At 38.5% G+C, this 15949-nt stretch overlaps 1 protein-coding gene across 4 annotated transcripts in view; it reads right to left on the bottom strand.

The window, feature by feature from the left end:
- FGF14 (fibroblast growth factor 14) overlaps positions 1-15949 on the bottom strand; it is a 705563-nt gene that overhangs the window by 191307 nt on the left and 498307 nt on the right. For all 4 annotated transcript variants that reach the window (XM_089679953.1, XM_089679956.1, XM_089679957.1 and 1 more), the window contains exons 2-3: positions 11051-11161; positions 1000-1103 (exon numbers count right to left, since the gene is read on the bottom strand). In XM_089679953.1, coding sequence (XP_089536079.1) covers positions 1000-1103; positions 11051-11161 — 215 coding nt within the window. The remainder of the gene's footprint in view (positions 1-999; positions 1104-11050; positions 11162-15949) is intronic.

Consider the following 15949-nt stretch of genomic DNA (forward strand, 5'->3'; position numbering starts at 1 on the left):
GGCTAAAAATGCTGTTTCCGTATTTTTTTTGTGCCAGTTATATGTTCAAATGCCTAGGCATTTGGTCACATTATCTGTGCTGAAGTGAAGGATCATGGATCAGTCTAGCTCAGTAGATATCAATATGTATGGGGGCTCAACCATTGTCCCCAACAACATCAAATGTCTGCACAAAATGTTCAGTATTTTTAATGCTGGAATGACTGCTGACATACAACAGCAGATGATGGCCAGAGACTGATATGCTACAAAAGGCAGTAGGAGACTGAGAACATGTTCAATGTGGCTAGTAGAATATCATAGCTATTACCTCTTTACGAATATATGCTGCCACTCCAACTACAGACTGCTGGGGGTTGGTTTAGTAAAGGCAAATACACTGACTTTGCAGGGGTATTTCCCTCAGTTTAGTGAATGAGGTGAACTTTTGCCAACTTCCATCATCCAATCATGTGCAAGCACAATACTGTTGTTGTTGTTTTTTGTTTTATCCATGCACGTGATTGGAAAGTCTTTGCAAAATACATTTTTATCGCATTAAACAAGCTAAGGGAAAATTCCTTCTTAAAGTGAACAACCTATTTTCCTTTAGTAAAATCAACCCGCTATAATCCAAAATCTGCACAACAAAATTCTAAAGGAGTGCATGTGGCCCTCATGTGCCGCGGCAAAAATCATTTGACCATAGTAACATGAATGGCACAGAAGGAAGGCCAGAGCAGCATTTCTATTACTCTTTATTTATAATTCCCAGCAAAACCGTTAGCAAATCTTTATGTTAACATTGGAATTTAGGTCTGTTTTATACAATACTCAAAATGAAAAATTATATATTCTAAGTCACATTTCATAAAAATAGTATTTCCTATTATGCACTATTTTACTTAGTTTAAATATCATGTTACCTCCAAACGGCAATGCAAAATACATGTCTGCAAAAAAATAGCAACACCAATATATTTCCCATCTTGCAACACCATCAAACAAAACAGTACTTACTGATGTGTACAGGTAACCTTCTCCATTCATTGCAATATATAACCCCGTTTTTACGCCTTGGATTGCAACAACACGAAGACCCACTGGTATGAGGTTGAATAATGCTATAAAAGAAAGGGCATTTGGCTAAGTTATCTATTTTTTATTACTAAATGAATTACACAAAAAGGTTTATATAAATATTTCAATACAAAGGATGGTGATATCATACAAACACAGGTCTTTTTCAAATTTAGAAAGCTGACTTAGAAACATAGAAAATTGATGGCGGAAAAAAGACCAAGTGGTGCATCAAGTATATTTTTTTTTTATTTATACATTTTTTTTGTTTTGTTTTGTTTTGTTTTGGGGGGGGGGTTAACTTAAGTTTGTATTTATTTTGTTTAGTTGATTAATTTGAGATTTTTTTTAACCACTTGCCCTTCAGAGGATTTACCCCCTTCCTGACCAGGCCATTTTTTGCGATACAGCACTGCGTTATTTTAACTGACAATTAACTGACAATTGCGTGGTCATGCAACGCTGCACCCAAATAAAATTTACGTCCTTTTTTCCCCATAAATCGCCTCTGCGTTTTTAATTTTTGTGCTATAACAAAAATTAATAAAAGACCGCCAATTTTGAGAAAAAAAACTATATTTTTGACTTTTTGCTATTAAACATGTTCAGTAAAAAAATAAAAAAAAACACAAAAATGTATAGTTATATCATCTACAAATGGCAGTATATAGTGGAATTTTTTTTTTTACTAGTAATAACGGCAATCAGTAACTTATACCGGGACTGTAGTGAGCATTCTGATACTGGGGGGAACTGACTTGGAGTCACTGACATCCCCAGTGACACCAATACAGTGATCAGTGCTAATAAAAAGCACTGACACTGTACTAATGGCACTGGGCAGGAAGGAGTTAAAATCTGGGGAGATCAAAGGGTTAACTGTGTGCTGTTTCACTATGTTGGCTGTGTGTGTGCTTCACTGAAAGCACACTGCTTTGTATGGCTCTGCATATCAGTGTGCAGGAGCTGACAGGGGAGAGATCGGTGTTGTTTATACACAGGTCTCTCCCCTGTCGGAGATACTCGGCAATCACTGGGTACCGGCGAATAATCACCGGCCGGGACCAGGCGATTGACAGCCGAGGCCGTGAACGGCGGCGCAGGTAGGGCGCTTGCCCCCTACCTGGAACTGTAAAATCACGTATATATAAATGATTTTGCACACCCGTGTAGCCCTGTAGCAGTATTTCTGCTATAGGGTGGTGCAGAAACGGTTAATAGAATTAGGTCACTGGTGGCTGGCTCAAAATAATGTAGAAAATTGTCCATTATCATGGAAATCTGGAAATTGATAATAATACACTGTAGTAGAAATTGTTGCCTATTCAAAGGCAGACTTTTCTTTTACTTTGATCTCCTTGTCCTTGCCAAGTTTGGTGGACCCACTTTCGTTTTACAGCCTGGGTGATACTGACTACCTGTAGTGATACCTGAGTACAGAATATGATGCAAAAGTTCATTTATTTCAGTAATGCAACTTAAAAGGTGAAACTAATATATGAGATAGACTCATTACATGCAAAGCAAGATAGTTCAAGCCGTGATTTGTCATAATTGTGATGATTATGGCTTACAGCTCACGAAAATCCCAAATCCACAATCTCAGAAAATTAGAATATTGTGAAAAGGTGCAATATTCTAGGCTCAAAGTGTCCCACTCTAATCAGCTAATTAAGCCATAACACATGAAAAGGGATTCCTGAGCCTTTAAATGGTCTCTCAGTCTGGTTCAGTAGGAATCACAATCATGGGAAAGACTGCTGACCTGACAGTTGTAAAGAAAACCATCATTGACACCCTCCATAAGGAGGGAAAGCCTCAAAAGGTAATTGCAAAGGAGTTGTATGTTCCCAAAGTGCTGTATCAAAGCACATTAATAGAACGTTATGTGGAAAGGAAAAGTGTGGAAGAAAAAGGTGCACAAGTAGCAGGGATGACAGCAGCCTGGAGAGGATTGTCAGGAAAAGGCCATTCAAAAGTGTTGGCGACTTTCACAAGGAGTGGACTGAGGCTGGAGTCAGTGCATTAAGAGCCACCACACACAGATCCTGGACATGGGCTTCAAATGTTGTAGTCCTCTTGTCAAGCTGCTCCTAAACAACGTCAGAAGCGGCAGACCTGGTTTGTTGCTCAGTGGTCCAAAGTCCTCTTTTCTGATGAGAGCAACTTTTGCATCTGATTTGGAAACCAAGGACCCAGAGTATGGAGGAAGAATGGAGAGGCACACACTGCAAGATGCTTGAAGTCCAGTGTGAAGTTTCCACAGTCTGTGTTGATTTGGGGAGCCATGTCATCTGCTGGTGTTGGTCCACTGTGCTTCATTAAGTCCAGGGTCAACGCAGCCGTCTACCAGGAGATTTTGGAGCACTTCATGCTTCCTTCCGCAGACGAGCGTTATGGGGATGCTGACTTTGTTTTCCAGCAAGACTTGGCACCTGCCCACACTGCCAAAAGCACCAAAACCTGGTTCAATGACAGTGGGATTACTGTGCTTGATTGGCCAGCAAACTCGCCTGACCTGAACCCCATAGAGAATCTATATACAGGCCCCTATTAAATGTGCCAGCTGCTATCACCTATTCCCTATACCTCAGGATATGACAAAGTAAACCAATAAATGGTGAAGCGCTAAACTAATATAATAATACAATTTGATAAAATAAATAGGTAGTGCAAAATATTAAAAACCAAACTCCACATTCATAATTAATATAATACAAATGATATTGATATTCAATAAATATATAAATATATAAATAATTATGCAGTGATAATAAGAAATACCATAAACACAGGTGAAACTCGAAAAATTAGAATATCGTGCAAAAGTTCATTTATTTCAGTAATGCAACTTAAAAGGTGAAACTAATATATGAGATAGACTCATTACATGCAAAGCAAGATAGTTCAAGCCGTGATTTGTCATAATTGTAATGATTATGGCTTACAGCTCATGAAAACCCCAAATCCACAATCTCAGAAAATTAGAATATTGTGAAAAGGTGCAATATTCTAGGCTCAAAGTGTCCCACTCTAATCAGCTAATTAAGCCATAACACCTGCAAAGGGTTCCTGAGCCTTTAAATGGTCTCTCAGTCTGGTTCAGTAGGAATCACAATCATGGGAAAGACTGCTGACCTGACAGTTGTGCAGAAAACCATCATTGACACCCTCCATAAGGAGGGAAAGCCTCAAAAGGTAGATGCAAAAGAGGTTTGATGTTCCCAAAGTGCTGTATCAAAGTTATGTGGAAGGGAAAAATGTGTAAGAAAAAGGTGCACAATCAGCAGGGATGACCGCAGCCTGGAGAGGATTGTCAGGAAAAGGCCATTCCAAAGTGTTGGGGACTTTCACAAGCAGTGGACTGAGGCTGGAGTCAGTGCATCAAGAGTCACCACACACAGACGGATCCTGGACATGGGCTTCAAATGTCGTATTCCTCTTGTCAAGCCGCTCCTGAACAAAAAATAACATCAGAAGCATCTTACCTGGGCTAAAGAAAAACAGACCTGGTCTGTTGCTCAGTGGTCCAAAGTCCAAGGACCCAGAGTATGCAGGAAGAATGGAGAGGCACACACTGCAAGATGCTTGAAGTCCAGTGTAAAGTTTCCACAGTCTGTGTTGATTTGGGGAGCCATGTCATCTGCTGGTGTTGGTCCACTGTGCTTCATTAAGTCCAGGGTCAACGAAGCCGTCTACCAGGAGATTTTGGAGCAGTTCATGCTTCCTTCCGCAGACGAGCTTTATGGGGATGCTGACTTCAATTTCCAGTAGGAGTTGGCACCTGCCCACACTGCCAAAAGCACCAAAACCTGGTTCAATGACCGTGGGATTACTGTGCTTGATTGGCCAGCAAACTCGCCTGACCTGAACCCCATAGAGAATCTATGGGGCATTTCCAAGAGAAAGATGAGAGACATAAGACCGAACAATGCAGAAGAGCTCAAGGCCACTATTGAAGCATCCTGGTCTTCCATAACAACTCAGCAGTGCCACAGGCTGATAGCTTCCATGCCATGCTGCATTGAGGCAGTAATTGCTGCAAAAGGGGCCCAAACCAAGTATTGAGTACATATGCATGCTTACACTTTTCAGAGGTCCGATATTGTTCTATGTAGGGCAGCACAGTGGCTAAATGGTTAGCACTTCTGCCTGGCAGTACTAGGGTCATTGGTTAAAATCCCAACCACAGCACCACCTGCCTGGAGTTTGCATGTTCTCCCTGTGCCTGCGTGGGTTTCCTCCGGGTACTCCGGTTTCCTCCCACATTCCAAAGACATGCTGGTAGGTTAATTGGCTTCTCTCTAAACTGTCCCTAGTATGTATATGTATGAATGTGAGTTAGGGACCTTAGATTGTACACCTCTTGAGGGTTAGGGACTGATGTGAATGTACAATATATATATGAAAAAAAGCGCTGCGTAAATTGACGGCGCTATATAAGTACCTGTAATAAATAAATAAAATGTACAATCCTTGTTTTATTGATTGCATGTAATATTCTAATTTTCTGAGATTGTGGATTTGGGGTTTTCATGAGCTGTAAGCCATAATCATCACAATTATGACAAATCACGGCTTGAACTATCTTGCTTTGCATGTAATGAGTCTATCTCATATATTAGTTTCACCTTTTAAGTTGCATTACTGAAATAAATGAACTTTTGCACGATATTCTAATTTTTCGAGTTTCACCTGTATGTGTATATATATATATATATATATATATATATATATGCACACACACATATAATTTGCCATACTCTGCCAGATATTTGGAGCAAGTGTATTTGCTTGCAAAATTGTGATTAGTTCAAGGAGCATTGTTCTACCCCCCTTGCACTAACAGAAGTCTATTGGAAAAGGTATGACAAGGTGATTAGAGTTGACTAGCAGAATACGGGGATTAGCATTCTGGCTTGAACATAGAGAGAATACTCAAGAATGTCATGAATGTGAGCAGTAAAAACAGAGTTGAGCCAGACATAAAAGAATGCAATAAAATGAAAGCAAGGACCAAAATAGAGGCAGGAAATGCTTACACTGCAGTGGAGGAACGAAAAACAAAAGGTGATATCTAAACAGAAACACCTATATAGTGGTTCTACAGGTTTTTAATTATTCCTAAAAAAGGAGAGGATTTCAATCCATGTTTATTTCACTGTTAAAGTAAAATGTATAGCTGGATTTATTAGTCTTCCAATTTATAGGCTGTGTGGACTCCGCGCTTCTTTCCTCCACATGGTGTGCAGTTGCCAGGGAACTGAAGTGAACCTGCATGCACTTTCCTCGCCTGGACAGATCTCCCTGCTGGAGAGACAACTTGGAATCTGGGGGGTTGCTGGTCCTGGACTGCAAAAGTTGACATTAATTGGGGAGCCTGTGAATTGGAGGAGCTGGAGAGTGAGCAATCCTAGGAGAGCATTGGGGGCAGTTTGGAATTCTTTGCTGTTATCTCCAGATCAAGACTGAACCATTAAGTTTCAGGAAACATCTTCACACTTGGGTGATTCTTTATTTCCTATGAACATGGTTGACAGTTTGATTTTATCTTTATGATTGGTCAGCTCCATAGTATTGTTAGGATTTCAGCTGGTTGTCTCCCAGCTGTCAGTTGATCACAGAAAGGGAGCTTTTATCCACCCACAGAGCAGTTGTGCCATTGCTGACAGCGGAGTTTGAGTAGTGAGGGACACCATACCTTTTCCATCTTAAAGGGACCTCCATGTTACTGAGAGTGTTATCTCTAAATGTGCACTTTGATTGCGCATCTGGTGAGTGCGCAGTCTTTACATTTTTGGCCACATCACCACCATACAGGATAAGACCACCAGATATTGAAGATCATCATGATCTCCTATGCACTTCACTTTGGACTATATGAGGATCATTGATTGATTTCTTGACACCTTATACATCATTGGTCACTATATAGTGAAGCAATTTATCACTATTTAGTCATTTTATTTCATTGTCAGCTCTTTACCACTTTTATGTATTTATTTGCTTTATTATATGTACATATATGCATATTAATGTTTGAGAGTGACACTATTCTATGATACCACTGAGTCACTTTATTGCAGTCAGCACTTTGTCACTGATTATTTTATGATCTTATTATTATGGTCTGCATATGATTATAACTATTTTAGCGCTACACCCTATTTTAGATTAACATTAGGATGCTGGCTTTTGTCCCAAGCTTATTAGGTTTGTACTTGTTCAAAGCCTAGAAGTTTTCCCTTCACTGATGTGTACCAACATAGGAATCAGTCATACTGTCATGTACAATTAAATACCTTTAAGTAAACAAAAGCTGATTTCTGACAAGCTGAAATGGATTTCTGCAAATTACCTGCTTATGGACCACATTTTGTGAAATTATATCATAATTATAGTACCTTTGGTGGGAATTTAATAAGAAATCATATGTTAGTATCAACACATGTAGAATTTACAGCCAGTTTTATCAGGTAATTTGTCACCTGTAAAAGCCTGTTCCGGTTTTCTAGTTATTTATGGACCACACTGGAATTTTTGTAACACTAAATAATGTTATTTGACATGTGACCAGGCTTGTAAAAAAAGCACCACCCTCTCTTGAATGTCTAAGGTGACATTTCTTTACATTTATGTTCAAATGAAAATAAAGTAGGTATGGTATTTGATGATCTACTGTAGCCACTACTCTATGCAAAATTTTAAAAATTGGTTTGGGTCTATTAAATTATACACAAATCACAAAGGAAAACTGTACTGTGCTTCCTAGTACATGTCAGTACATGTCAGTGCAAAAGAAAAGAGTATATGCAAAGTGCAGTATTCCAGAGCAACAAATCAGACATTTTTTCCAGCTTTCCATCCAACTCCACATTCCATCCTGCTTTTAGTATCTGGATTATATCATAATTGTTCTATTCTCTTGTGAAATACAGTGTAGAATATCTGGCACCCAGGATATATGGAAAATTCAGCACATGTGACAAAACAAAACAAAAAAAACTAATTTTGTCTTAACCAGAATATTCTGATACGTTATCCTAGATATACAGTAAGTAGTGACAGAACACAAAAATGCTACTGTGAAAGGGCAGTACTTGAGTCTTTAATTGACTGCAGATGTCTTCAGTGTGTCCTTCTCCGTATGCTAAATAGAAATAGTCAGTCAAGCCAGTCATACATACAGGTGAAACTCGAAAAATTTGAATATCGTGCAAAAGTTGATTTATTTCAGTGCAGCAACTTAAAAGGTGAAACTAATAAATGAGATAGACTCATTACATGCAAAGCAAGATAGTTCAAGCTGTGATTTGTCATAATTGTGATGATTATGGCTTACAGCTCATGAAAACCCCAAATCCACAATCTCAGAAAATTAGAATATTACATGCAATCAATAAAACAAGGATTGTACATAGAACAATATCAGACCTCTGAAAAGTATAAGCATGCATATGTACTCAGTACTTGGTTTGGGCCCCTTGTGCAGCAATTACTGCCTCAATGTGGCATGGCATGGAAGCTATCAGCCTGTGGCACCGCTGAGGTGTTATGGAAGACCAGGATGCTTCAATAGCGGCCTTCAGTTCTTCTGCATTGTTTGGTCTCATGTCTCTCATCTTTCTCTTGGCAGTGCCCCATAGATTCTCTATGGGGTTCAGGTCAGGCGAGTTTGTTGGCCAATCAATCACAGTAATCCCACGGTCATTGAACCAGGTTTTGGTGCTTTTGGCAGTGTGGGCAGGTGCCATGTCCTGCTGGAAAATGAAGTTAGCATCCCCATAAAACTCATCTGCGGAAGGAAGCATGAAGTGCTCCAAAATCTCCTGGTAGACGGCTGCGTTAACCCTGGACTTAGTGAAGCACAGTGGACCAACACCAGCAGATGACATGGCTCCCCAAATCAACACAGACTGTGGAAACTGCACAATGGACTTCAAGCATCTCGCAGTGTGTGCCTCTCCATTCTTCCTCCATACTCTGGGTCCTTGGTTTCCAAATGAGATGCAAAAGTTGCTCTCATCAGAAAAGAGGACTTTGGACCACTGAGCAACAGACCAGGTCTGTTTTTCTTTAGCCCAGGTAAGACGGTTCTGACGTTGTTTGTTGTTCAGGAGCGGCTTGACAAGAGGAATACGACATTTGAAGCCCATGTCCAGGATCCGTCTGTGTGTTGGTGGCTCTTAATGCACTGACTCCAGCCTCAGTCCACTCCTTGTGAAAGTGCCCAACACTTTTGAATGGCCTTTTCCTGACAATCCTCTCCAGGCTGCGGTCATCCCTGCTGCTTGTGCACCTTTTTCTTCCACACTTTTCCCTTCCACATAACTTTCTATTAATGTGCTTTGATACAGAACTTTGGGAACATCCAACTTCTTTTACAATTACCTTTTGAGGCTTTCCCTCCTTATGGAGGGTGTCAATGATGGTTTTCTGCACAACTGTCAGGTCAGCAGTCTTTCCCATGATTGTGATTCTACTGAGACTGACTCAGTCCAGACTGAGAGACCATTTAAAGGCTCAGGAACCCTTTGCAGGTGTTATGGCTTAATTACCTGATTAGAGTGGGACATTTTGAGTCTAGAATATTGCACCTTTTCACAATATTCTAATTTTCTGAGTTTGTGGATTTGGGGCTTTCATGAGCTGTAAGCCATAATCATCACAATTATGACAAATCACGGCTTGAACTATCTTGCTTTGCATGTAATGAGTCTATCTCATATATTAGTTTCACCTTTTAAGTTGCATTACTGAAATAAATGAACTTTTGCACGATGGTCTAATTTTTCGAGTTTCACCTGTATGTGCCTCCATAAGCAACTGCCCTCCAGTCTCTGTGACCAGCTTTGATTAAAAATAACCTGTTGCTCTGGATGACTACACATCATAACTTCCCTTTGTACTGCTTTATTATGGTAGTTAAAAGCAAATTTCATCCTTTGCAAAAAAGTAATAAATGAATCCATATTATTTTTAAAAAAGCATATATTAAATTATTGCATTGGAGTATACAAAGCAATGCACAGTCTCCTGCAGTCTTTCCCCAGCCTCAGGTCTCAGGAGGTTGGGTATCGAGATACACACCCTCCAGTATGTGACTGGAGGAAGTATACAATGGACTACAAGTACTGTGACATTATTATTATTATTAATAATAATATTATACAGAATTTATATAGCGCCTACAGTTTACGCAAGGCTTTACAACATAAGGGTAGACAGTACAATTACAATACAATTTACCATACTTGTGCTTTATTGAGATCTACAAGACCCTTCTACCATGGTAGCAGATGGGACATTTACTCTGTCCATTCACAGCTGTTCATGGAGAGGTAATTAAAATGAAAATAGGACAGTGTGTGTGGTGGGGGAAGATTGTAGTTTGAGGGTGGAAGTTAGGAAAAGTTGCAACGTTTCATGTTAAACTCTAAATATGTGAGTAACATGGTGCATAGCCAGAAGGATGGAGCATGCTTTCATGTCTGTTGACTAATATTTCATATTTTCTTGTAACCCAATGTAAATAATGGCTAAATTTTTAGATTACAAAATGAATTATGCTCTAAGCAGGAAATGCGAAATATATACTGCAAGATATTAAAAACAACTGTTTAACAATTACTGCAAGCATAATTTTTATGGATAAAAGAGCCTCTACACACCATTTATTATGGTACATTAGTATTCTTTTACTAGTGTGATACTAAATTCATAATAGCTACATGGACCAAAAGAAAGACTTGCCAAGCGTGAGGGGCATTAAAGGGCTTTTGAAGTTTTATCAAGAAAGTAAGAAACAATAAAAGAAGACATCTCACTTGTTTCCTGAATAGCACTTTTTCTTTACTCTGGCTTTCAAATGAACCTTAGCATAGCTCAGGGATAGTGTTAATTGGCAAACAAAAGACTAATGAGGAAAAACAGAACAAACAGCACACACAATATCAACAATAATCACAGATGAGATAAGAAAGGTACTCACTAGAGTTGCTGCTGTCATCCTTGGTTCCATCGAGAGTTCCATCTGGGTGCATTTGCAAGTAGTATCCTTGCCTGCAATATAACCTGGTCACTATGCCCTTGAGCTGGGGATCTGTAATACAGACATATTTTGACATTAGTCTTACAACAGTCTCATCAATTAATTGTTTCTCTCTTGTTTGTGTCCTAAAATGCACTGACAAAGTCATATTCTCCATGACTGTTAGTTTCAACAAACAGAACAGGACTTAAGACAGAGATTCACTAAACCTAGCCCTTCCAGTTCTGTGACCTTTCAAACATTTTGACCTTTTCAGAAAAGGTGTGGTGACCTAAACAAGACCAGACTAGATGAGAAGCATATACACACATCTCCTAAAAACTGATTATTTTACTCAGTCCCTCCAGTTTTATGTGAGAAGATCTATTAAAACACACAATTTTTGTGATTATGTAAGAATTGGGATGCAGCACATTGTTTCATAACTTTTTGGTATACAATGAACTTGGTATTATAAAGTCCTTTTCTTTAAACCATAATTATTATTTAGATCATAATTATAAAGCACTGTCCTTTTATTCTATAAAGCAATTTCTCCCTAATGCACCACATCAAAAATATACATGACCTAACTGCCAGAACTCCACACATTGATAGTTCTCATGTTACTAATTGTATCAAAATTGTGTCTATTCACATGCACTAGTTAAGGATTAAGACCCCATGTACATGGGACACTTCTGAACGCTGAAAAACATAGGTTAACCATTTGCCGCCCGCCCTATGGCCGAATGGCGGCCGGCAAATGTCATTAGCGTTCCGGGTGGACACCATATGGCGTCCTCCCACACATACGCAGATTGTGCTCCTGCAGAGCCGCGCGATCTGTCACCGCCCGTGTACCTCGGACACGGCCGATGACAGATCTGAGTATCGGCCTCCATTGCCGGTACCATGTGACCTGCTGTGACCAATCACAGCAGGTCACATGACAGTTGTATACAATGGATGGCTTCATTCATGCCATCCATTGTATACTAGTGTCTAGCTGTGAATGGTCACAGCTAATCACATGCACATGTCATGTGATTAGCTGTGGCCAAATCACAGCTAAGCACAAAAAAAAAACCCTGAATGAATCGATGTCATTCAGGTAAATACTTGCTTATAGCAAAGTAATTCTTTGCTATAAGCAAATTGTGTAAAAATAAATAAATAAATACTGATCACTTCCCCAAAGTAGTACAATGTTACTATGGTAACATTGTACTACTTTGGTCATAGTGAAATAGGAAAAAAAAAAACTTAAAAAAAAGAAACAAAATGTAATAAAAAATAATAAAAAAAATTAAATATATATATATATTTTTTTTCTTTTTCATACTGTCACCAATCAGTGTCCCTGATCACCGCCATGCCAGTTATATGATGATGCTGTACTGCACTGGTGACAATATGTAAAAAAAAAATAGTGAAACTAATTTTTTTCATTTTTTCATTTTTCGAAAAATTATGACAAAAAAAATACAACTTCAAAAAACTCGCCATGCCTCTTATGTAGTACGTTGGACTGTCTACTTTGCAAAAAGGGGTCATTTGGGGGATATCTGTACTGTTCTGATATTCTTGGACCTCAAGAAATTAGATTGGCCGTCAGTACTTCAGGATTGATCAATATTAAGATCTATACCATAGTTTGTGAACTCTATAACTTTCCTACAAACTAAAAAATACATCCTAATTTGGGTTATTTTCACCAAAGACATGTAGCAGAATACATCTCGGCCTAAATTTATGAAGAACAATTATTTATTTGCAAACTTTTATAACAGAAACAAAGAAAAACGTGTGTTTTTTTCAAAATTTTTGGTCTTTTTTTGTTAATTTAGCAAAAAATAAAAACCCCAGCGGTGATTAAATACCACCAAAAGAAAGCTCTAGTTGTGTGAAGAAAATGATAAAATTTTAGTTTGGGTACAATGTTGTATGACCGTGCAATTGTCATTCAAAGTGTGAGAGCGCTGAAACCTGAAAATTGGCCTGGGCAGGAAGGTGTAAAATTGCCCGTATTGAATTGGTTAAAAAACGTCTGTTTAGCCACGTTTGCATAACGCGTTTATGTGCGTTTGCATTTAGAAGCGTTTTTTAAAGATAAGCACAGGAGACCTCCCAAATGCCCAGAATGCACTGAAAAGTGGTAAATTATTAACTATTTCAGACTGTTTCAGAGAAATACAGAGAGTAGAAGCAGAGATATTAGTATATTTTGAGATTATCTTAAGTGTGAGTTGCTCATTAACATTTCTTTTGTTTCCAAGGATGGGAAAGGTGTCTGGTGGAGTGAGTCATTAAGACCACCTGCCAGGGGGTCTTCATGAGGAATTTGAGGTGTGAATGGTCATTAACATATTTTTTGTTTCCAAGGGTGGGAGAGGTCTGAGGTGTGAATTGGTCATTACAATGTGTGACAAGCTTGGTAGGAACATCCTGTGTTCAGTCTTTTGTCCAGTTGAGTACCTTGAAAACGCATTGCATGCATTTTTTATGATGAAAAAAGGCTCTGGGCAGCATCGGGAACTGGAAGAGTTAGAAAAAAATTTCAAATGGAAAAGCTTATAAACGCAATTTGCTGCGTTTAGCCGCATTTACAAGCATTTTGAGATTGAAAAGCTGATACAATCGACTGCTGAACGCAAGTTTTCTGCGTTCAAAAAAACGACTGTAAACTCAAATGCCTGTAAATGACTGTAAATGAAGATGTGTACATGGACACTTAGGAAAACATTAGGGGGCTGCTGAAAAAAACACTGAACAGCTCCTAAACATGGGTTTATCAGCTGCAGTGTACATGAGCCATAAGAATGCTCTTGTAAAGCAAATGCTAAATTCCAACCATGGGAACACAATATGCCATAATCTGCTGATTTAAAATTGCATCCGCATGGCTGTTGTGTCTGAGAGGAAAACAAATTGCCACTTGACAATTTTATTGTGATGAGGAGGATAAAAAAATGGGGGAATTTATATTCCCCCAAACACAACAGAGATATAAGGGTAAGAATTGTATTATGTGCAACACTAAATAGGTTATTTGTGCTAACAAGTGCCTCTGTAAGAAGCTGTATGTAGGCACAACATGTTCAGAGCTAAAGGCACGCATAAAGGAATATTTTTGTAAAGGTGCCTCTTTTCTAGGTGGTGGAGAGTGAGAAAGGTGACTGGCAAGAGGGCAACATCATATGGAAAATGTCATCTGAATCCAAAAGGATATTTGAACTTGACACCATGGCCCCTGCTGAGATTAATTATGTTATTATTTGCCTTGGACTAAGGTGCAAGATTATTTTATATTTGTATTATTTCTATGGTTTTAAAAGAATATAGTAATAAAGTTGTTTTTACCTTAAGCATTTAATCTTAACCTATTCACTGGCATTTTATGTAATTGCTAATTATGCAATTAGTAAAGAGACCAATTAGTAATAAGGCTATGTAAATGTGATTTTAATTCAGCAAAGGAAGAAGTAATGGACTATAGTTAGAAGAAAGAATACGTGAAAAGGAACAAACTGTATGCCCACAGCGTTCTTTGAGAAAAACAAACGGTTCTATTGAAATGTGGCGGGTTTGATTCTGAGGTACGGAGTGGCAGCACCAGCAGAGCAGTTTTTGGACTGTTAGAATTTTTTCAAGGTACTGCACACCTGTCACTATGCCACCAGCCCACGCCCAGGCAGGAGAGTGGTTTGCTTTCTGGCATAGTCATTTGCTAAAGTTGTATTTATAAATTTACTAAAGTTGTATTTATGCAATTGAACAATTATTGATCCATAACTGTGGGTGAAAATGGCAGGACTAAAGTCCTAGTGGCTAGAACAGGGAACCATATTATAAACCAACATACTAGTGCATGGGAGTAGATACAATTTTGATAAAATTTGTAATATCAGAGTTTCCCATGTTTGGAATGCAGACTTTTACTTCATGTACTGCACACGTTTGATGTGTATGATTAAGGATACAGTGCTTTAGAACTAGAAGAAATTGGATACAATTTTGGTAGAGCTAGTCATGCTCAGAGCAAGCATTGACTGACACCTTGTTTAAATTATTTCTATTTGAATGAGTGGAAGATTTATCCAATTCAGCATGGCTGCTGGAAAACTATATTCTATCCCTTGCAGTGCACAGAATGATTTAATGTATTAAAGAACATGTCTTTAGCCATTAAGTCAATTGTACAGACAATGGCCTATCCATCTGTGGGGGACAGATTATGCTGGCACTAAGGATGTCTGCACAGTGCACACACATGCATACTCAGCAAGTTACAGCATGCATGTTTATGCAACAATTCTAAAGAACAATGTTCTAACATTTAAACCTTCCAGTTGTCATCTGATGTTAATGGGCACCTTTAAGGAATGTGCACAACACAACATTCCATGGATTCTACAATGATGCTTTAAACAGAAAATGAAATGTCCAGAATATGCTAATTGGTGCAGTTCATCATATAATAAAACACTTGTCTGAAAAGTTTTTGATGGAAGCAAGTATATTCTGACATAAAGCATGCATATTTCTTCTTGCCCAAGGAAGCCAATCCACTTTTGTTTCAATGAAAGTAATATCACTGTCTCGGATCTCAAATGTGGTTTATAAGCCAGAGAATAGCTGTTTGCATCTCAGACACTGAAGAGGTGTGGTAAGAATATTCTATTTAGCAACAAATTAAATGCAATCTAGTTCTAGTCTAGTTTTGTTTTTTCATCCTTTAATTTATACGCATATACTAAAGCTAAACACTCTTAAAATAATATCAAATACAATTCACAGCACTTTGGTATGACATTCTTACAAAACTATGAAAAAAAGTTTCAACACAAGATGGATTAC

This window comes from Staurois parvus, unplaced genomic scaffold (genome assembly GCF_062004578.1).
Source record: "Staurois parvus isolate SC_StPar_1 unplaced genomic scaffold, SC_StPar_1.0 ptg000233l, whole genome shotgun sequence".
Lineage (NCBI taxonomy): Eukaryota > Metazoa > Chordata > Amphibia > Anura > Ranidae > Staurois > Staurois parvus.